The 23649-nt window shown below is 48.1% G+C and overlaps 1 protein-coding gene across 2 annotated transcripts in view; it reads left to right on the top strand.

The window, feature by feature from the left end:
* Positions 1 to 23649, top strand: part of MYLK (myosin light chain kinase) — a 279682-nt gene that overhangs the window by 221835 nt on the left and 34198 nt on the right. For both annotated transcript variants that reach the window (XM_055258971.2, XM_063630182.1), the window contains 7 exons: positions 2647 to 2697; positions 3488 to 3615; positions 5559 to 5712; positions 12361 to 12663; positions 20568 to 20600; positions 20698 to 20791; positions 22342 to 22545. In XM_055258971.2, coding sequence (XP_055114946.2) covers positions 2647 to 2697; positions 3488 to 3615; positions 5559 to 5712; positions 12361 to 12663; positions 20568 to 20600; positions 20698 to 20791; positions 22342 to 22545 — 967 coding nt within the window. The remainder of the gene's footprint in view (positions 1 to 2646; positions 2698 to 3487; positions 3616 to 5558; positions 5713 to 12360; positions 12664 to 20567; positions 20601 to 20697; positions 20792 to 22341; positions 22546 to 23649) is intronic.

The following is a 23649-nucleotide window of genomic DNA, read 5'->3' as shown; positions in this document are numbered from 1 at the left end:
GGTCAGGCTGGTCTCAAACTTCTGACTTCAGGTGATCCACCCGCCTCAGCCTCCCAAAGTGCTGGGATTACAGGCGTGAGCCAACGCACCTGGCCTTGCTTTTTCATATATTCTTTCTCTCCTTCTCTTTTTCCATTTCTCTCTTCCTTCTACTTCTCCACACATATATACACGTATATATACACACATATATATGTATATACTATGAACAGTGTGAAAGTAAGTTGCACACAGGATACCCTCTACACCTAAATACTTCAGTGTGTATTTCCGAAAAACAAGAACAGTCTCTTATAAAGCCACAGTTTGATGATCAAAACACGAAATTAACACTAATCCAAGACTACCCTCTAATTGATTGACCTTATTCAGATGTTGCCAGTTATCCTATAAATGTCCTTTATGGCAAAAGAAAAAAAAAGCCTTTCTTCTTTCCTGTGGACCACATGTCTTGACATTTAAGACCTTGAGGTCTGATTTCTTACATTGTTTGGTTTCCTCCTCAGTACCCAGGTTAGTCGTGTGTACTGACTGGCATTTGCCTGGCACACAGCAGGCCCTGAGTAACTTTTTGGAGATGGACGGATGGATCAACGATGACAATGAGCCAGAGTGAACTTGGTGGAAGCCCTCACCCTGGGCTTAATCACACAGCCGGCAGCCATCAGCTCGGTGATCTCAGTGTACCCCTGCCAGGGATCGCTGCCTCACGCAGTCCTCCTGGGGCATTCAGTGGGCAGCAGCACGCGTCCCGTAGTGGAAATGCACAAGTTCCACAAGTTACTAATTTGCCTGTGGTCACAGGGCAACCCATATCCAAGCCAATGACACCACTTCCCCTTCATCTGCAGAGGTGAAGCTATCTGGATGAATAATTGTTAATATTAGCCCACTCATTCATTCAACAAATCATTATTGTGTGCCAGGCCCATTGATATACAGTAGTGAACCAAAAAAGTCCCTGGCCTCAAAAAGCTCACAGTTTAGGAGGAGGAGAAGGGCAGACAGTAAATAAATAAGTGAAGATATAGTTTTTCACATGGTCATAAGTGCTATGGGGTGGGGGGACCATAAAGCGAGATGAGAAGGATGAGGGGTGCTGGGGGCAGGGCTGCCGTTTGTATGGGATGGTTAGGGAAGATCTCACTGATGAAGTGGCTTTTCCTCATTTTTTATGTTTAGGTATAATTTCCCTGCAGTGAACTTCACCCTCTTTAGTGCACAGTTCCTTGAGTCTTGATAAATTAATGTCATCATGTGACTCCCAGCATGGTCAAGATCTGGTTCTGTCACCACCAGTGCCCCTTTGCAGCCCACCCCTCCCCCACCCTACTTCTGGCAACCATTCATTAATCTGTTCTCCATTCCTATAGTTCTGCCTTTTCTAGAATGTCATATAAATGGAATCATACAGTATGTAACCTTTTGAATTTGGCTTCTCTGAGCAGAAGAAAAAGAGAAATCATTGAGTTTCATCCATGTTCTGTGTATCAGTAGTTTCTTCCTTTTTATTGGTGGCATCAATATGCCACGATTCATCCATTTGGATACCTTCTAGTTTTTGGCAATTATGAATAAGGCCACTGCAAATATTCGCATACAGGTATTTGTGTGCCTGTAGGTTTTCATTTCATTTGGATAGATAGGTTAGATGGCTTTTGAGCAAAGACCCGGAAGAAATATGAAACAAGCCATGAAGACAGCTCAAGATGTTTTTGCACATGCACTATATTGTGATTTAGCCAAGTGAATAGGTTTGTGCTGCATATCTTTTCTGTTTGAGTCATTTTTCTCATTTGAGTTATTTGGAGGAAGTAGGAGTAAGAAGGGAGGAGGCCAATTTATTCATTCATCCATTCATCCATCCAACAAACTTTAAAAAAATGAAAGCCACCAGTCAACAGTCTGTGACCCAAAGGAAGCTTGTGACCCTTGGATCCACACCAAAGGCTAATTTTAGTTGGTTTATCTGACATGACATAATTTCCTTTCTGAGTTTCCTGAAAGTTAGGGTGAGAGAGTGGTTAATGAGTGTGGCATTATCATCTTCGAAAAGGGCTATGGGAGCACAAGCATTTTAGAGAGTTTTTAATCTCATTGGAGGCTTCAGGGACCCTTTCATAGGTCCCTGAGAACTGATATTCTTTTTTGTCTGTGAGGTTGTCTGTGTGAAAGGGCAAGGTGATCTCTCAAAAGACATATTCATTTACTTTCTTTTTTCTTTTTTTTGAGACAGAGTCTCACTCTGTCACCCAGGCTGGAGTGCAGTGGTGCAATCTCTGCTCACTGCAGCCTCCACCTCCCAGGTTCAAGCGATTCTCCTGCCTCAGCTTCCTGGGTAGCTGGGATTACAGGTGTGCACACCACCATGCCCAGCTAATTTTTTTGTCTTTTTAGTAGAGATGGGGTTTCACCACACTGGCCAGGCTGGTCTCAAACTCCTGACTTCTAGTGATCCACCTGCCTCGGCCTCCCAAAGTGCTGAGATTACAGGTGTAAGCCACCGTGCTCAGCCTGAAAAGACATGTTCAAGTAAGAGTCCTCCCTGGATGAGGGACCAGTGGACAGGACTGCATCTTCCTAGGATCAGGAGCTTTGTGAAAAAACAGAACTACAGGAAATAACTTGTGGACTTCTTTGTTTCAGGTGATGCGACTGTGAAAAAGAAACCTGCCCCCAAGACACCTCCGAAGGCAGGTAATTGGCCACGGCACTATCTGGGGTCAAAGAAGTCATCTGCCATGGGGGTTCTGCCTTTACCTTGCTAGACTGACACCTGGGTATGTGGTCCCAGGAGACACCCCACTGCAACCCCATCCCTACCCTCAGTTCCAGCTCTGCATTTTTCAGGCTGAGTTTGCTCGTGGAGAGCCTCTGCACAGCCTGGCTCCTGGTCCCCTTCCACAGCTTTGTCTTTCCGTCTGCCTCCCATGTTGACGGCATCATACAGGACTAGCAGCTCTCCTGCCTGCCCCTTCTGCGAATTCTGCCCTGCTGTCCATCCTCTGCTCTACCCTTGGGTACATGACCCTCTCGGGGCTATTTTTGTGCCCGGCTCTGTGTGTCCTTGTTATATGGAGCCCTTGTCTGTTTTCCACTGGATGACACTTGAGGACTTGAATCGAGCCTGCCAGCCAGGGGTACCTGGAGTTTAGAAGGCAAGGTGCTGCTTAATTCATAAGTGAGTTAGGACCTCAATTCAAAAAATTAGGGTAAGACACAAATTCCACTACAACCCATGAATGGAGAATCATGCTATGTAAGTCGTGTGGGTCACTTCTGAGGGAATCAGAATGAAGAGGTGAACAAACCTAGCAGGTCCATGAACTTGGATGTCCTGCAGCAGGATCACTGCCCCTCAGTCTTACCCTGAAGTTTCCAGAAGCCAAGAGAGAAGCCAACAGACCACTGTGGACAATGGCTTCAAATGTGATCAGGATGCCTGAGACCCTTCTGCCTTCCTCACTTTCTCCCTGTCCTCCCTCAGCAATGCCCCCTCAGATCATCCAGTTCCCTGACGACCAGAAGGTACGCGCAGGAGAGTCAGTGGAGCTGTTTGGTAAAGTGACAGGCACTCAGCCCATCACCTGTACCTGGATGAAGTTCCGAAAGCAGGTCAGTGATGGTATGGGGTGGGCATTGGGGGTGCTGGGAATAACCCGCACAGCCTTCGGGCCGAAAGGGATGAGAAATGCCGTGCTGGAGATGGCCTCACTCTTCATAGCTTTAGAAGTGGGAGAGGCCACTCCCCTACCCATTGCTCACCTGCCAAACCTGAGTTCTTGCTAACCTTTGCTTCTGAATCTACCAATAATCCCTGCCTTTGTAGACAATTTGCGTAATAGAGAAAAGTGTGAGGGGAAAAGTAGAAACCATCCATGGCCCTCATCTGGTTTGATAGCACAGTCTAGAATTCTATTCAGAGTCAGGAAAGTCGAGCCTGTGACCCAAGATGACCCTTAGACTCCATGAGCTTGCTATGATTCTGTGCCAGCCCACTGATTCCTGTCTGTTATAACCACTTAAACTTGCCACATGCTGAAGGGACAAAAGCAAATGTGAGTATTTGGATAGAAGACTTGTATGATAAATAGAATTGTGTCTGACTGACCCAGAAATCTAGCTACAATTTATCATAATGTTTCCTATGGAAAAATGTTTGAATTTCCAGACAACCAGCTTTGAAAGGACTTGGGGAGCCCAGCAGCTCCACCAATCCACGGTAGTAGTGTGTGCCTGTAGGCATGATCAGCAGAGACCCTGGAATGGTGGGTTGGCACGGGAGTGGGAAGTTGTGAAGATTTATTCTGAGCCTTCTGTTGCTCTGTTTTAAAATCACTCAAATTCTGCTAGGCCCAGAGATGAGCACTTAGTACTAACAGGGAGGAAAGTAGGGTTGGTCTCAAAAGATGGAAATGAGAAGTTCGCCTTTAGCATCCCAGAGCATGTTTGCCCTGAGCGACATCTGGACTACTGTTGTCTGAAATAAGATGGAATCTCATCATTTTTCAGAGACATTTAGCCAAGTCCTAGCTCTGTCCTTCAGAACTTTCTGCCATGTTGAAAGTGTTATCTCTGTACTATCCAATATGGCAGCCACCAGCCATATATATGTGGCTATTGAGCACTTGAAATGTGGCTAGTGCAACTGAGGAACCGAATATTTAATTTTAATTAGTTAAAAACTGTTATAGCAGCTTTGTTAAGATTTAATTCATATACCATAAAATTCACCCTCTTGAAGTGTACAGTTCAGTGGTTTTCAGTAGATTCACAAGGTTGTGCAAGCATCACCATTATCTAATTCTAGAATACTTTCATCATCCCAGTAAGAAACCCCAGACCCATTAGCAGACATTCCTCCCCTTCCCCCAGGCCCTGACAACCACTAACCTACTCTCAGTATTTATGGATTTGTATATTCTGGACATTTCATATCAATGGAATCATACACTATGTCATTCTCTCTCTGTGTAGCTTTCTCTTTTTTTTACTTAGCATACTCTTTTCAGGGCTCATTCTTATTGTAGCATGAATCAGTACTTCATTCCTTTCAATGAATTAATGATAAACCATTGTCAGGTTAGACCATATTTTGTTTATTTGTTCATCAGTTGATGGACATCTGGGTTGTTTCCACTTAACTAATTAAAATTTAAATAGCCACATGTGACTAGAGGCTACAGCATTGGACAGCACAGAAGAGGTTAGAACCCACTGGAGTGGACTTTGTGAATGACTTTGCTGAGATGTGTTCTCCTATCATCCCATTCCAGAGAGGCAGAGGGAGACCAGGATATTTCTGGGAGCAGTGAGTGCTCAGCTAGTTCATCCATCCTGCCCCTACTCCACACCCCAGACCTGGCACCCTCAGGGAAGCTGGATCTGGATGCAGGAGAGAAGGGGCCTCAGGGGGAAGCGCAGAGTCCAGACCAGACCGAGCCCCCCACAGCTTGTCCAGCTGCATCCTTCAGGAAGTAGGGAATGGGGAGGAGCCCCCTTCCTTTCCTGGCCCGAGGGCCCAAGGCTCCAGCACCTGCTCTATCCTCCGCCCCTAGATCCAGGAAAGCGAGCACATGAAGGTGGAGAACAGCGAGAGCGGCAGCAAGCTCACCATCCTGGCCGCGCGCCAGGAGCACTGCGGCTGCTACACACTGCTGGTGGAGAACAAGCTGGGCAGCAGGCAGGCCCAGGTCAACCTCACTGTCGTGGGTGAGTCTGGCGGCTGGGTGGCATGGAGCTTGGGGCAAGGGGAAGGCAGGGAGCCCCCAGGCAAGATACGTGGGCTTCATCACCCATTATCTCTCACCACTCCTGTGCCTGATTTATAAGGCACCGCAGAAAGAAGATCACGGCAACCCACAGACTCCCTGCTAGACCCTGCTGACCTCCAGGCTCAGCAGAGGGGCCAAGGCTGGGCAGAAAGCCTTTTCCCTGTCTCTATCAACCCCTCTCTGTGATAGCTGTTCCTGGAGTTCCCCGCCCTCAGGCCTTGACATCTAGCTTATTTGAGAAATACGAGACATGAGGCATAAACTTGGTCAACTTCTTGGCCCCTACACCACAGGTGTCTGTATCTGTCCCCATCCTGACTCCACTCTCCAGGCTCTGGGGATGGCCCACCTTGGTCCTGCCGAAGGCTGCTCCCTTCTCCTGTGCTCTGGACCCCAGGTCCTTGGGGGCTCCACCATCCCTACTTCTCTCTTCAACCTCTTCCTCTCTCTTGGCTCCTCCCAGCAGCCCATAGGTGTCGCCATCTTAGCCAGATGCACAGGCATTAATAACTCCTGCAATGTTCTCTCTCACTCTAGCCACCCTACCTTCTCTCTCTGACAGGAGTGAGTCTCTACTGCACTTCTGCTTCTTCACCCCCCAGCACCCTCCAGCTTCCTATGGCCTCACCCGCACGCCCCATTAGTCTGCAGGGACTGTTCTTCTGAGGTCACCATGACCTCCCAATCCTGACTCCACTTGCTTTTCCTTATCACCTCCTTCATCCGAGGATTGAGTGGGGTCTGTCTCCAGACTGATTCTCAAGTTCACTTTTCCTCTCCTCCCTTACCACTGTCTTCGTGCCCTGGTCAGCTTTCTCCTGGAGCATCAAGAGAGTTTTCTAACCAGTCTCCCGCTGTTGTCATGTTCTGCTCCAGTTGTTCCCAGTGTGGCAGGTGCTTGGGACAGCAGAAGAATGAGCAGGCAGAGGGGCAGACAGAGAGAGTAGACTCTATGCCTCATGCATTTGTGGGCCTTCATATGTTGTGCATGTGAAAGCCTTTGACCTGGCATTTATTGATATGTGCATGAGACCCGAGCAGGTTTTCCATTTGTCCTTGGCTTTCAAGCTTATAGGATACATTTGTGAAAATTAGAAAAAGAGGCCTCGCTGGGCAGAGTGAAAAGGGTACAGCACCCCCAGCCTCACCTCAGAGCTCATGACCTGGCCTTGGGGAGGACAGGTTGGCCCAGATGCCCCCACTAGGCCCCTTTTATGCAGTGCACAAAACTCTCAGCTGTGCGTGCTGATCCAACCTTAACTTCCTGCAAACTAGCCTTTCCTGTGTGTTCCTGGTGCCCACACACGTGGGCACACAGAACAAAAGGATCTGTTGGTAGCAGGGCTTGTGCGGCTATGGTGGTTAGAAGTCTTCCCCTGGAATCTCTTTTATGGAGGTATCTAGACATGAAGTTAGAAGTTGGAGACATTGACTCTTAAGGTCTCTTGTAGCTCTGACATTCTATGATTCCCCAACTCTGTTCTCTGACATTCTGATTCCTTGACTCTATTCCCTGATATTCTATGATTCCTCACCTCTGTTCTCTGCTGGTCTTTGATTCCTTGACTTTGTTCTCTGACATTCCGTGATTCCCTGACTTAGTTCTCAAGCAGTTTTTCTCCCCTATCTTCATCTCGTACCCTCACCTTAGGACTAGGATGGACAGGACTGATGTTTCCAGCCTTACGAGGAGAAACTGAAGCCTAATCTGAACAAAGTAACATAATGCATCAGGGGATATGTGGGAACTAGTTCTAAACTTTCAAACACTTGTCCTCCAGTGCCACTCATGGGAGTGTGAAGTAGGTACAGAATGTCCCAAAAGGTAAAGGAACACTCTGGCTGCAAAATTCATCTTGAGGGGGACATGCAAGCCTTTTGGGGAGCTGTCCACATGCCAGGGAGTCGTTGATGTCTGTGCCTCCATTTTTCTCATGCTGAGCCTTAGGAAGCCCTGTAGCACTTCCCTCCAGCCCCTAAGCAGTTGGGGAAGAAGAAGTCCTTGTCCAACCAGGTGAATAGCGAAGACATGAGGATAAAGGTCAAAGTAATACAGAGCTGGGAAGACAAATTAGGTGGCCAGTGAGCTGCGCCCATGCCAGCTACCAGAACAGACCACAGGTTCCACAGCCTGGCCCGACTCCCCAGACAGGAAGTACTGCAAAGGCCCCTGGAAGATTGTCCCTGGACACAGGGGACCCGGGAGAGGGAATTCACAGAGGACTGAGCTCCAGCATCCACTCCCCACCCCCAATTGTCCACATTTCTCTTTACCTTCTCTCTTGCTCTGTTCCTCTCCCTGGCCTTGTTTCTTCGCCCTGTGTTCTGTTTCAGCCATTTCTCAGTGTCTGTCACCCTGTCCCGTGTCCCCTCTTTTCCGTTTGTCCTCCTTCCTCTGACCCCCGTTCTTTTGTTTCTTTCAGTTGGAAGTTTCAGATCGGGGAAGACTGGTGTACAAAGGGGTCAGGGAATGGGTTTTTCATTTCTAAAGGAGAATAACAACCCTTTTCTCACTCTGTCTCTTTTTGGTGACTCCAGGTGTTTATTTGAATAATTTCCTCCCAAGGAGTCAGGAACCTGTGGAGGCTTGGTGCTAGTGATCCACTTTACTGGTACATTTAGATCTGTTCTGAAGCACTGATTTGGCCCTGTACTCCCGTCCTATCAGCAAGCGTCAGTTTAAACTTCTTTGATGTTCTCTCTCATCTGCTCCTCCTTAAGCAACTCTGGGGTCAGCTTCTTTGAACTGCTTTTCTGTACTCAGCCGTCCCTCCCCCCAGCCCCCATGATGCCCGGCTCCTGCGCGGTGCCACGCACTCCCCTCCTCCGATCACCACTGCGCGGGCTGCAGTTCTGGCCTTTTATGGTTTAGTTTCTTATTCTCTGTGGCCAGTGCTGACAGGGCCATTGGCGTGGCTGTCTGCCAGCTGGCAGGAGCAGCATGTTAAATGCCGTCCTGGGAGGGGAATGGAATGGAGGAGAACCGAGGCTTTCTGTCTGCCTCCCCCTCAAAGAGCTAAGAATAGAATTGCTCAATAAAATAGGACTCACATTGATGGATACAGCAAAGCCACATTCATTCAGAGCCCACGCACTTAGAATTAGTTCAAAGTAAACCTGGATGAAGCTCAGATTTACCTGTGCATCTCCAGGGACACCTCTGTATTCTCTGATCAGGGTTTATTAAGCAGATGTAAAATGTACATGAGGTGAAAACAGGAATCACTTGGCCTGCTCCAGACAGTTTTCATGCATTTACAGACCAGCTAAATAAGGCCAGTTTAATACAACTCCTCCTTGTTAGCAGGAAACTTCTCTTATTGTATATTCTTTAAAGGGCCACTTTCTTTTCAGATCATCTCTGACTCCTATTTTTCAAACGATAATAAAAACTAGCCTTTCCCTCTGTTAGCTTAAATGAATGATATTTAGCTATTTTGGAGACTTATTATTGTTATATTTTAAAAGACAGCCCAGGAATTTGCGATGCTCAGAGCCTCTTCCTGCGCATGCGCTTCTGGCCTTGGCCTGCGGGGAATGAGGGAGGGGACAGAGAGCAGCACACCCAGATGGATTCCTTAAGGTCACTCACCCAGCACAAGAAAAGCAGGTCTCTTTTCATATCTTTAAAGGAGAAAAACAAAGTAGAGAGAGCCCCAAATACCCAATAATCCCCAAATACTAACTCAGTTTGGAGCTTGCATGATTTCCCATCTTAATGCTCAGCTCAGGCTTAAGCAAGATGCCTTCTTGAGCTCATTCTGCCTGATAGCCTGGAAAGTCCTGAACCCTGGAGCGAGGGTCCAGAGACTTTTTGGAATCTCCTTTTGGCTCTGCCACTGACTACTGGGTTTTCTTGATAAGCAAAATGCCTTAGCTGCTGAGGATGCATTTCCCAAGGGCCAGGATTATCCAGGTAGATGACTTTTGAGGGCCCTTCCAGCAGCTGCTGAAGTCCCAGGGAAGGGACATCCAGGTGGGGCTAGGCATAGCCACTGGTCATCTTCAAATAAGTGAGCACCAAGAGACCTCGAGGGCAGTTACTCTAGTGGGAAGCTGTAGGATGGGATCCTCCATTTTCCTGGGAATTCGAACTTTTGCTGAGGAGAAAATCCTGGAGCTGGTGCCATTGGAGACTCTTGTCTTAGACTCAGCTGAGTTTCCTATTCTGTTAGTCAAGCCTCCAGGGAGCCCTGGGAGAATTCAGAGGAAATGTGGAGTCTCCTTTGCCCAGAGATGCCCAGGGTTTCCCTCCCAGTCTGAGTGTGTTGCCATGGAGGACAGGCTCACAGGAGCTCCCTGTTCTAAGGACGTCTGTTCTTTTCTGAGGGTTTTCATCCCTTTACTAGTTCAGCCACTGCATGGGGCTCATAGCTTAGAAAGAACAGAAAGCATTAGGTGCAGCCCACAGCTCTAAAGGCAGGTGGAGGGGTGGGAGGCCTCCAATCTCCTAGGACTTCTGACTTTGGTCTTTTCTGAACTCCTTAATTTGGTAGCAAATTCCTTAAAAGTGTTGGAGTTTTACTTGGAATTAAAGTCCCTCTCCCCAAATGTTGTGTCTTCTCTTGTGTGACAAGTCTTACATATCATATATGTCATGTACAGGTTCTCATTTTCAGCCAAGAGATATCTGTAACAGGGTAGGGTACAAATGGCACCTCTTCTGCAACACCCATTTCTCAGTTTTCTTTTCTCGGCCAAAGCAGAAGGAAGATCAGTTGGCAGAGTGCGTTCATTTGTAAGCCCACACGACTCCAACCGTGGCCAATCACATGGTTTCCAGGCAGCCTTCTCTGGGAGGAGTAGTGGGTCTGTCTTCCATCCCTCTTTAGGCTTTTTTACTTCCTTAGCTGGGTCTTGAGAGGACTTGAACCACTTGTCTTTAAGAGAGTTTAGAGTAATAAACATCTTAGCCAAAACCAGAAATGTTTCAAAAAAGGCCAATATATCTCTCAGAACAAACAGTTTTTCTAAGAGAACATATTAAACAGCCAGTGAAAGTGGTTCCATCACAGGACGCCTCTGGCATGACTGCCAGCACTGGGAAGTGGCTCTGTCACAATCCCAGAATCATTCCCAGGGCTTTGGTTATTGGGGATAGACAGTTTCTGGGTAGTGCATTCTGGGCTGGAATGTGGATCAGCAGGGCTGGGAGAGGGGACAAGAATGAATATAAGTATGAGTATATATACTCATATACACATGTATATACATGCAGATTTTTCTTCTCCATATACACAGGGTCATTTGCAGGAATTGCCTTTGGCCTTCCTGCCTTGCTGGGGGTGGAGAGTAGCAGTCAAGTACTTTATCTATCTATGTTTGCTTACTTGATGCTTGCAAAAACCCTAAGAGGTAGGAACATATTAGCACCATTCTCTGAATGAGAAAGTCAGGCAAACAAACCACTTTCAAATTTGCTGGGGTCGACATAGCTTAAAAGCATGGTTTCAATTGCTAGTTTCTGAGGCTTCATGAACTCAAACAGCACTGGGGGAGATGAAGGGTTAATGAACACAGATATCTGTAACTAACCAACCATCTGCAAAAACTAAATCTGAAAAATAGGAGAGTTTTGCTAAGATAAGCAACTAATAAAATCAGCAAAACTCAAGAGCCTCATTAAAGTATTGGCTACCATGATTTGACTTGAAGTTGGCAGTACTGCTAGTTCTGAGGCCAGGTCATCTGAATGAGAAGGCAGCCAGCCAAAAGGGCCACTTCTTATTTGTGTCCTCAGCTCATTTTCTGTCCATTAGTCAGGGATGGCTATGATTTGCTATTGTGGCTTGCTTTTGAAATTATTTATATCTCAACAGCCCTCTGAGAATAAAAGAGGTAGGACAGGAGTAATTTTTAAGTATATAAAGTTAGAAATAAACTCCTACAATAATCTTGATAGTAATGACTAGTCAAGCCAGCCACTCTTCTAAGAATTTCTCACAACCACCTGTGATGCAAGTGCTATTGTTATTCACATTTTACAGATGAGGAAACTGAGGCACAGGTCGATTAGCAGATACTGTGTGGGGACAGATCTGTGTTCCAACTTGAATCTGTCTGACTTCAGAGCACAAACACTGCGCTATACCGCCCCTTGGTGGGGCAGGCATTTTTCAAGACCCAGAGAAAGTGGAGGCAGATCCCTAGTTATGTCACAGGTCATTGGCCAAGGGCCTGAAGGACAGACACACACACTCATGCTGAACTCTCTCTCTCAAAACATGTTTTCGATGGGAAATAGTCCACGCCTTCTGGGCAGCTTCCTAGATCTGTTTACTCTGACAAATATGTTTATGACTTGGGCAAAGTACAGGAAATCGTGACTTGCATGTAGACTGGAAAACTAGCAAAAAAAGGCGGGGGGGCCTTTTTTGGAGGAAATAGTTATACATGGGGCTTTCCGTACAGGTGGGTTTGTACATAGCTCTAACTGTGATGTGCGGATGAGGGAAAGAGACTCAGAACCAGGGACTTTGGAGTGGGTCCTCTAGGCTGCCTTCCCCCCATGACACAGGTAATTCAAAAACTTCCTTTGCCTGCAATTCTGGAAAGTGTGGGTGATATTGTGCTTCTCTATCCCCAGATAAGCCAGACCCCCCAGCTGGCACACCTTGTGCCTCTGACATTCGGAGCTCCTCACTGACCCTGTCCTGGTACGGCTCCTCGTATGATGGGGGCAGTGCTGTACAGTCCTACAGCATCGAGATCTGGGACTCAGCCAACAAGACGTGGAAGGAACTAGCCACATGCCGCAGCACCTCTTTCAACGTCCAGGACCTGCTGCCTGACCACGAATATAAGTTCCGTGTACGTGCAATCAATGTGTATGGAACCAGTGAGCCAAGCCAGGAGTCTGAACTCACAACGGTAGGAGAGAAACCTGAAGGTAGGCTGCCTTCACTTCATCAGTGGCTTGAAATAAATATGCATGACTGACCTTGTGTATGTAAAGACTGTACTGAAAGGAGTGAAAAGGAACTGAGGAAACATTAATGATGACTGGCAGGGTCTTTTGGAGTCTTGGTTTCCAAGACAGTGATGTTCAGCCATTCTTCAAAAGAAGTATGGACATTTCAAAAAACATTTCAGAAAAACTTAGGACATTTCAAAAAACATTGAACCAGCAATTTTGGCATGCTGCCACCAGGGGGTGATGGTGTGTTACTCAGGAGCATAGGAGTTCAAGCAAGCCACATGTTCCTCTTCCACCCTCCTCCCCTTCTCTCCTCTTGTATCCATATTTGAGTGTCTACTTGGTGTCAGATTCTTGGAACACAAAGATAAGACATGGAGCTTAAAATCCAGGGGAACAGAGGTGTGTATGGCTAACTGTAATGAGAAGGGACGCATGCTATTATAGCTGGGTAAAAAAAGAACCAAAGGGACATAACAGAATGCATGGAGCATTTTTCCATGGAGACCAAGGAAGGCTTTCTGGAGAAGGTGACACTTAGTCTGAGTCCTGGGAAAAGGGATAGGATTCTAAAAGGCAGGGAAGATAAGGAAAGGCACTCTACAAGAGAAAACAGCATGAGCAAAGGTTACAAAGCAATGGCAGTGTGTGGCATTTTCAGATGCTCATGTGTGGCCAAGGCATATGTTGTGTGAGATAGAACAGGAGGAAGTAAGACTAAAAGGGCATTTTAGGTAAAGTTGTGAAATTCACCAAAGATTCTCAGACGGGATTGAGATGATTAGATCTGGTTTTTAGAAAACTAGGGAAAGAGCAAGGCTTTGCTATTCACAGTGCAGTTGTGGACCAGCAGCCTTGGCATCCTGGGAGCTTCTTAGCAAGCAGACTCCCCCAGGCCCTTCTGGGCCTTGACTGAAAATGATCCACTGCTTGGGGGTTCAGATGCACACGAATGTTTGAGAAGCACTGGAGTGGCAGGTGGGTCAGAGGAGATGAGACTGCAGTCAGCCATACCAGATGGGCCTCTGGGATGACAGTCCAGGGGAGGGATGGAAAGGGCATGAACTTCAAGCCTCAGGAGGTAGAATTGACCATACTTGATGACTTGTTCCATAGAGAGTTGAGGAAGAGAACTGGAAGATTCTAAGATGACTTACAGTTCCTGGCTGGGGTAACTGAACACAAATTCAAGAGCCAGCTAGAGGTTTATTGTTATAATTCACCATGGCTAACATGTATTGAGCACTTACTCTAAGCTTACGATGTGTTAATCACTTTATATGCATCATTTCATCCAATCCCAATAGCCCAATGAAGCAGATACTGTTATTACCCTCATTTTACAGATAGGAGAAATGAGATTTAGAGGGGAGAAGCTACTTGCCCAAAGTCACAGAGCTTGTAATTGGTGAGGTGATGCTCACCAATTGGTGAACTCAGGGCTGTCTGGCCTGAAGCTTGTGCTCCTTTGGTCAGGCTGAGGGAAGAGGTCAGGCTGTCTTCCAGGTTCCTGACTTGAGTGACTTGGAGGTTATGTAACAGGGAGTCTGGGAGGAGAGGGGAGCTGTGGTTTCAGCCCTGCTGAGTTGAGGCATCTGAGGGATAGCCAAGGGAAGGTATCCTAAGACTGTTGGGTCTAGAGCCCAAGAGAAAGGTTTAAGCTAGTGTTGCAGGCTTGGAAGTCTTTACTATTTAATTAATAAGTGAAACCATGGGCATTGACAAGGTTACAGACAGTGTGGTGGAGAAAGTCATTACCAATACCATAAAGAAGGAGCTTGCAGTACCAGGAGAAAGGACTGAGAGGGGAGAGAACCAGGAGGAGGCTGGAGTCTCAAAGAAACAGGGGAGGGAGAAGGCGCAAAGAGGGCTTCGTGAACTGCATCCAATGCTAAATAAAGATGAAGGAGATGAGGACTCAGAGGGTCTTTGGATTTAGTCCTTTGGTTGGTAGTGATCTTTGTGATCAAAGTCTGTAGAGTTTCCACTGAGTGAAAAGATGGTTGCCCTGGTTAAGGAATAAATGGAAGAAAGAGAGGCCAGAAGCATGGAATATTATTTCAGGAAGTTTTATGTGAAGAACAGGAAAAGGACATTGTAAATTTAGGATAAGAGGCTGGGCGTGGTGGCTCACACCTGTAATCCCAGCACTTTGGGAGGCTGAGGCGGGTGGATCGCCTGAGCTCAGGAGTTCAAGAGTAGCCTGGGCAACATGGCAAAACCCCATCTCTACTAAAAGTACAAAAAATTAGCTGGGCATGGTGGCATGCACCTGTGGTCCCAGCTACTCAGGAGGTTGAGGCAGGAGGATCACTTGAACCCAGGAGGCAGAGGTTGTAGTGAGCCAAGATTGCACCACTGAACTCCAGCCTGGGTGACACAGTGAGACTCCATCTCAAAAAAAAAAATGAATTAAAGAATATAGGATAAGAAAAGGTTGGGGGTGAGGAGAAGGTGGAGGGACATCAAGGGAAGAGAGCTCTTGGAGATAGGAGAATGTAGAGTTGTGAGGCAGATAGTAGAAGACTGAAGTATCAGAGGAGATGAGCTCCACATGCAGAGTGTCACTTGAAAACCAAAACTGATCACTAGGTGAGAATGTATTTGACTCCTTCTAATTACAAGGAATTAGAAATCAAGTGAGGCAAATAGTGAACCTGAGCAAAGCTCAGAAAGCGAGAAAGTGAGCAGGCCTGGCATCAACAGGAAGCTAGAGCGATTGTGAGTATGGAAACTGTCATCTGATTCAATGACCCTGTTTAGTTTTGAAAAAAATTTGAAAATTAGGTACAAAACAGGTATTAAAACTTTACTTTCAATTAAACAACGGCTCCAGAAAGAAAGTAAGTTAGGGTACCAATGGAAAACATACCAGCTTTACAATTTTATGCTAGCAGCTGTGTGTCGAGCGGCCTTTACCCATTGAGCCATGTCAATATGCGTAGAGCAGGTCTCCTTGAGAACTATGGTGCAAGTCACGGAGGTATGATGCCTGCTCCTGGGACAGCTTTCGCAGGGATCCCAACCACTAGCCACTCCCAAATGTCTGTCGGGGGACACCGAGTAACAAAACTGCCATCCCTGTCTTCTTACACACACACACACACACACACACACACACACACACACACACACACAAAACGTCCCTCTGAAATGAGCAGGCTGGGGGCTGCATAGAGTGTGGGTCCCAGGGGGCAATCAAGTTCCAGTCTGTGGTGTTAGGATGTTACTTGGAAAAGTGACAGGAAAAGGAATAAGATTGCAGTGTGAAGAGTTCATTGGCTGGAAAGGAAATCGTCCAGGTCTGTGCTATGGTGTAAAGAAGGAGAGACTGGAGAATCCCTGACTAACCCCAGGCAGCAGGACCCGAGGCCACGGGAGCTGCAAGGTGTAGCCTCCAGGGGTCTAGGCCAGCTGCTCCTAAGGCTGTGTGGAGACTCTGCTGGGAGGAAGAGCTGGGACTGCCTGTCTGGGGCAAGTAGCCTCTCCCTTGTTCCCTGCCATCAGCCCGCTGAACCCTCTCTGGGCCTTCAGACTCACCTTCCCTGCTGCCACCCTTCCCAGCTGGGAATAGACAAAGGGCAATGTTGAAATCACTTGAAATCCAGAGGGGGGGTCCAGTCCACCCAGGGCTTCCAGATGGGAAGCTACTCCCCAGCTGAGGCTTGCTGGATTACCAAGGGGGAGGAGGAAGAGGGCAGAACAGTTGGCAAGTGTTAGGCCTCAGGGCAGAGGACTCTGGTTGAGGGGATTCCAGGCAGAATTCCTCTGCGGTCTGCTCAGATGCTTGTTTTTTATAAAGCTCCATAGGCCATCCCTCTGCTGAAGAGGGAAATGGCTCTCAGGGAAGTGGCGTGTGTTTTCACGCGCGCGTGTGTGTGTGTTGGCAGAGAGGTGGGATCAAGTAAGAGGTCATTGTAGGTCATTTCTGTGGAGCAGGTGGGGTGGGATCATATTAAAAAGGCAGCGCTGATTAACCCACACTCCATGAAGCCCAGCTAATGTTGGCTCTGACCTTCACCACTACCACCACAGCCACTGCCACTCCTGCCTCTCGCTCTTCTACTTCATTCTCATGCCTCATTTGCATACCTGTTTGTACCCTAGCCCTCATCCCACATCCATTCACCACGTGTTCTGTGCCCCTCCTGTGTTCTAGGCACTGCCATGGGTACTGGGGATACAGGGGGAGACAAAGCATAGGTTCCCCATGGAGCTCCAGTGGCTTCTCTATCTCTATGCCGGAGCCACTCCTAAGACTAAGGTCCTTGAACTGACAATGCACTCCCAAACCCAAGTGCACAGAGCCAGAACCTTACCACAGTCCCGCTCCCTCCCAGCGCAACCAGTTCTTGAACTGTACTCCTCAAATCCTGCTGCTACTCCATCCCTGCTCCTAACCCTAATTTGTTCTAGTCTGTATAATTGTTAGCAGAACAGCTACTGTGACTGAGGCTTCTTGCAGAACTGGAGCCTCCTTGCAATCCCCAGGACGGTTCAAGACATAAAGCGCAGCTACACCCTGGCCTGAGGCCGTTTCCGGGGCTGCGATGCCCTCTAGTGTTCTCTGGGTGTGCAACAGTCCTTGGCTGCAGGAAGGGACAATTCTTTGTCCAGGGGACTGACTGAACTTGTGCCATGTGAGGGTCCCGAGCACTCAGCTGATCCTCTCCCAAACACTCCAGGGTAACGAGACTCTCATCTGTTTGCACAAATATCTCAGAACCATCTTCCAAATAGCCTTCCACTTAGCTCATGGATCTCATAGCTCATTCTGAACAGATTTTTTTTTTTTTAAGTTCAGTGGAAGACCCTTCCCTAGTGGAAAGATGGAAACCAGTTCACCTTTCTCAACAACCCTTTATGCACCAAGAGCTCTGCTAATTGAACTGTGGTCTTTCCTCTACTTCTCTCTCACTCCTCCCCTTGTGGTCAAATAGAAGAGAGGCAGGAAAAGAAAGGGAAAGCAGAAGGGGATGTAGCAGCCTGGAATCTTTCTCTTTTTTAAAGAGATCGGGTCTCCCTCTGTTGCACAGGCTGGACTTGAACTCCTAGGTTCAAGCATTCCTCCCGCCTCAGCCTCCCGAATAGCTGGGACTACAGGCACTTGCCACTGCTCCCGGCTTAGTCCAGAGTCTTGATCCAAGTTTCTTGCAGCATAAAGGAACATAGTGCACTAGAAAGAGGGGCTGGAATTCCTTGAGAATGATCTAGGTCTTTCCCCCAGAGCATTGGCAGGAGAAGCAGACCTGCTGCAGACCTCTGGGGTTAGAGGGGAAGGTGAGGCTTGGATGTGGGCTCATGAGTGAGGCCAGAGGTTAGCCCTGTGGCTGTCTACCTGGACTCACAGTGACAGGCAGGGGCCAGCTCTAGGACTGGATGCCCCCTTCAAGGCACACAGAGAAAGTCCCCTGCTGCTGGGCCATTGGCAAGACTGCTCCTCCTGACACCAGGCCAGGAAAGCTGCCCTCTCCTTTCCCTCTCACTCTGCTGCTTGGAATACACTGGTCTCCATGCCACGCCTGGAAAATGTGGCACAGGAACAAGAAATAAAGGATGCCTCAACTGGTGAACCACTGTATCGGGCAGCAGCACCACAGGTCAAGATAGGGGCCTCCCTGACAGTAAATAGGATGATTCTGTGTTGAAGACCTAGTCCAGTGACTGGTCCACCTGGTGTCCCATCACTCATTGACTCCAATATTTTTGCTTCTCTTAAAACCCTGTTTATAATATCACCACTGAACTAACCTAAATGTCTATTGGACATACTTATTATTCTAGTGGTACCTCTCATGTGAGTTCCATATCCCTCCAGCCTTCCTCCTACGTGAGGTAGAACACTAAATGGTTCCCCGAAGGTGCAGTAGTCATGAGTTGATGAAAAGTCCGAAACCCTCATCTCACCCTTGGCGATTGTGTGATTCTCTTTAAAGTCATGTCCATTTTAGACTTCTTTCCCAACCTCAGAGGCCTCACATTTTCTGATTAAGACGTAGCCCTTCCCTTCAGTGGCCTTGCATGCCACCTCCAGCTCCATCGTGGCTTTTGGACTGCCGGCAGCCAGAGCTCCGGGGCAGGCACCCAGGGCGCTCTCAACAGCTACCCAGTACTCACCCGTTTGGGGCCCGTGCACACTTTGCCCTGTGACAGCATCTGACAGCCCGAGCAGTAGATTGAGGAGCTGCTCTTTCTGTCTTGGGTTCTAACTATGTACTTTAGGGCTCACCACCCTAAAAGGTAGAATGATTAGATTCTCCTGAACACTAACTCCGTTCCTGGCTTCTAGTTGCATTGCTCTCAGGTCATCCTTTCCACCTGTGAATTGGACAATGCCACTCTTAACTCTCCAACATGTGGATTTAGGAATATTGACCAGTTAGGCCCATATCCCGACAGCAACCGTGAAACCCACCTCAGATACTTCAGCTAGACTCTATCTGGGTGTCCCTGTCTATCTCATCCTTTTTTATTTTTCCATGGCAGCTTCCTTTCTGTGATAAAATACACTTTCCAATCCCATTCATGTTTAGTTTTAGTTTTTTTTAAAAAAAACTAAGCTTTGTCAGCAGCATTTTAAGAACTCTAAACACACACTCACACCAGTACACCCACACTCACACTCATATGCCCACCCTCACACACACACACACACACACACACTCTCACACTTTAAAAATCCTTTTCCTCCCTCTATGCTTTCTCTCCTGTCTTTGTTTTGCTTCCTCGGGAAACCTCCCATTCATTGTCCAGCTGTCAGCCAGGACGCAGCCCAGACGATGGCTGAGGAACACACAGCATACGACGAAGCCTGGCATCCAGAGCTAGCCAGGGCCCGAGACATCAGGTGCAACCCTTCCTCTTACAGATGGGGAAACCAAGGCCCAGGAAGGGAAAGGCAAGGTCAGGAAGCCAGAGTGGCTCGATTGTCAACAAACAAACCTGTATCAAGGCAAAGGAAGGCCTGGAGCTCTGAAGTGGATGTGCTGTGCTGTGCTGGACGCCCCCCTGTTCCAGGGAACCCCTCCTGCTCCCCGGACCCTGTTCACTCCTGACATGGCCATGGGAGCAGCTGGCATGACTGTGTCCCTTCCTGCTCTGCCTCACAAATACCTGTTGGTTTCATTTGTGTGACGTCACTCGCCCCTTCGTTGTATTCCATCATTTCCTCTAAGACACAACTCAAAGGCTATTTCTTCTAAGAATAATTGCTCTCACTTACAATTGCCCCATTTTGTGTCACCCTCCCCTGTTGTGTGTTCACTTTGAACCATGGTGATATGTGCGTGATTATGGTACACTTTGTAAATTGTTACTTCAAGTATATATGTTTTTGCCTCTTGAACTAAATCATAAGCTACAAGAAAGGAGAGACCATGCCTTCTGTGTAATATGTTTTGAATGCCCACAATAACTGACATTCAGGATGCTTGGTCCAATGCTGGGATGCCGTCAACAACATTCAACGAATGGCTACATGGATTTGACACTAGAAGCAATTATAAGTTGCTGACTTTTGAGCCAGGGCAGAAAGAGACTGTCACAGTTGTGTGTAGGTTCTGAAAGTCAGGAAGGGTTGGGTGAGATGTGGAGAAGGGTATATCTGGGGACCATGAGGCTAGAGAGGATGGGACAGAGGGGAGACCTGGTGGAGAAGTGGAGCTGAGTGGAGGGAAGAGGCTGGCACCTGCCAGTCTGCACCGGGCCCTATTTGCTATGTGGACTGACCAGCCCCAGGGGATGCCCAGAGCTCTGGGCCTGGTAGTCGTCTGCCTGAGGAGGCTGAGGCCTGGCAAGGCCCCCAGCACATCTTGCTGTCAGTGGGCCTTCAGTACTAATCACCTGTGTCCTCTCTGTCCTTCCTTGTGCCCCCCCAGAGCCGAAGGATGAAGTGGAGGTGTCAGACGATGGTGAGTGCAGCCCCCGTCCTCGGGTCAGGCTCTTGGGGTGGAGGGGGCTGAGTGGGGGCATCTGAGACTCACACCAACCCTGACCTGTGCCCCACAGATGAGAAAGAGCCCGAGGTTGATTACCGGACAGTGACAGTCAATACCGAACAAAAAGTGTCTGACTTCTACGACATTGAAGAGAGATTAGGATCGTAAGTGCAGTGGGAAGTTGCCTCTGGGCTCCCAGGCTGAGAGTGGTGCGGGTCTCACAGTTAGATTCAGTGCCTCAGCTTCCTGTTGCTCCCTGGGCCCTGCCTCCTCCCCAGACTGAGAGTCCTGCAGGATCCAAAGGACTGACCCACAAAAGCATCACTCACTCACCCAGGACTCTCTGCAGAGTTGCCCATGCGGTCCTGCACCGTCCCAGCTCTGCAAAGGCTGTGGGCAAGTCCTTCTTTTTCTGTGCCTCTGTTCAGAGCCCAGGACCAAAATGAGACACAGGGAGGGGAACAACACTCACTGGGACCTGTCGGGGGAAGGCAGGGGGTGTGGGGAGCAGAACATTAGGGAGAAGAGCCAATGCATGCTGAGCTTAATACCTAGGTGGTGGGGTGTTAGGTGCAGCAAACCACCATGGCACACGTTTACCTACGTAACAAACATACATATCCTGCACATGTACCCTGGAACTTAAAAAAATAATTTTTAAAATAAAATAAAATGAGAGGACTGGATCAGATTATCTTTGGTATCCCTTCCATTTGATCCACAGAAGTCAGTGGAGCCTGATCAGTGCTCACTGTAAAGCAATGCCTGCGTTAGTGCTCCATTAAATGCACAGCAGTCATCAAGCTCCCTCATGAACTTGGCTCGCACTGCTTACTCTGGCTTCTCCCTGGGGCATGGAGGACAGAGTGGGCTCAGACCCCAACCCTGAGCCAAGCTGTTCATCTGCCCTTAGCCCTGTCCCTGGAGGAATAGAAGAGGTGGGAGAGAAAGGAGTGGGACTCCACTTGTATTTCCAGCGGTTTCTGGGAAATGAAGGAGTGATGCAAACCGGGTAACAGTGTCAGAAAGAAGTCGGTGCCATCACAGAGGAGCCCCACTCTCCCCTCTCTCAGCAGTGGGAAGCAGGACCCTGCCTGGGCCATCACCAGGGGATCAGTGGTTGGGAGTGGAAGGAAGGAAGGCAACTGCTCAGTAATTCTCTGCATTTGGGAAGGGCTGTCTCCACTCATCTTCATGGGTTCCACCGCAGGGAGGGGAAGAGATGCCATCAGCCAAGGTTGACAGTGGGTTTGTCAGCATTAGAAATGTGCTTCAAAGGCCAGGTGTGGTGGCTCACGCTTGTAATCTCAGCACTTTGGGAGGCCAAGGTGGGAGGATTGCTTGAGGCCAGGAGTTCAAGACCAGCCTGGGCAACATAGCGAGACCCTATTTCTAAAAAAAAAAAAATGTTTAAAGATAAGAAAAAACAAATGTGCCTCATTGCTCTAGAGCAGGAGTCTGGGCCTTTCATAAAGGCTGATATCTTAGATTTTATGGGCGATATGCCTTTGTCACAACTCCTTAGCTCTGCCACTGTAGCACAAAAGCTGCCATAGACAATATGCAAACAGCCAGGCAGGGCTGTGCTCCAATAACACCTTACTTATAAAAGGAGGTGGGCCAGATCTGTCCCATGGGCCATAATTTGCCAACCCTAAGTTAGTGGAAAACTTGGCTAAATGTGGCTTTTCTCTCCTCCCGCTTTCATTTACAGTGGGAAATTTGGACAGGTCTTTCGACTTGTAGAAAAGAAAACTCGAAAAGTCTGGGCAGGGAAATTCTTCAAGGCATATTCAGCAAAAGAGAAAGAGAATATCCGGCAGGAGATCAGCATCATGAACTGCCTCCACCATCCCAAGCTGGTCCAGTGTGTGGATGCCTTCGAAGAAAAGGCCAACATCGTCATGGTCCTGGAGATGTGAGTGGCTCACTGCCAGCAGCCTGGGCACCGCAGGGAGCCCCCAAATGTGTCTCCCCTACTGCCCTACCCCAACCACCTCTGCCCCGAGATGGAAAGCACTGCGGACAGGAGTGTGATATGTAAGATGCTCACCAGCCATACAGCCAGGCCTGACCAAACAGAACCGAAGGTCTGTGCACAGTGCTGGCCCTGAGCCTCTGAGCGCCAGCCCAGCTGCAGCCCTGTGCTTATTTCCAAAACAAATCAGTAGATCTTTGAGGACCCTGGCACCTTTCTCACCCTCATCTCCCCATGAAAGGGCCAAAGCTATCCCTAGGCTCCTTGGTTTCATTCAGGGCATTCACACCTGAAGGTGGTTTAGGGGAGGGACAGGGCAGCTTCCTGACTTCCATGTGAAAGATAAGGGGCGCCCCTGGCTGGGGGCTCGAAATCCAGGATGGAAGCCTCGCTCTGGTCCTCAGTCTGCTCCTGTGTCTCCACATGCCCCTGGTCTACTCTTGTTTGTACTCTTTGGACTTCTCACTCACTAAAGAGTGGTGCTTTCCCTATGGGGTTGTACAAAGGCAGGGGGACTGTCAGATGACCTCCAGCCAAGCCTTTCCCAGAATCCATTGTTTCTTCTGCACCTGAATCCTCCACCCCCCTCACCTCTGAGCTGTTGGTGCTTGTGTGTACACACACACACACACACACGCACGCGCGCACTCACACACACACACACGCACTCACAGTCAAGCATGCACACTGGCATCAGCAAGCCAGGCATCCCCTACAGCATCTGCATTCTTAACAGTTTCCTTTTTTACCTGCATTTTTAGAATATATGCTACAATCACCTAAAAAAATGTTAGGAAATACACAGTGAAAAGTCTACTTTCCACCATTATTCCTGTCTATCCTTTCCTAAACACCACGACCATCACCAACACAAATGGAAAGCTTCATTGGCTTTTATCTGTGTCCTTCCAAAGTTTCTCTATGAAAATATAAGTGTACACACACACACACACATATATATTCTTATTTTCTTGCCCTTTAACACAAAAAGTAACTTCTTATACTCACTATCATATACTTTGCTTTTTTAGTTTGGTTTGTTTG

Source organism: Symphalangus syndactylus, chromosome 21 (assembly GCF_028878055.3).
Source record: "Symphalangus syndactylus isolate Jambi chromosome 21, NHGRI_mSymSyn1-v2.1_pri, whole genome shotgun sequence".
In the NCBI taxonomy this organism is placed as follows: domain Eukaryota; kingdom Metazoa; phylum Chordata; class Mammalia; order Primates; family Hylobatidae; genus Symphalangus; species Symphalangus syndactylus.
The sequence above is the reverse complement of the archived record's forward strand: the minus strand, read 5'-3'. Positions and strand labels throughout refer to the sequence as shown.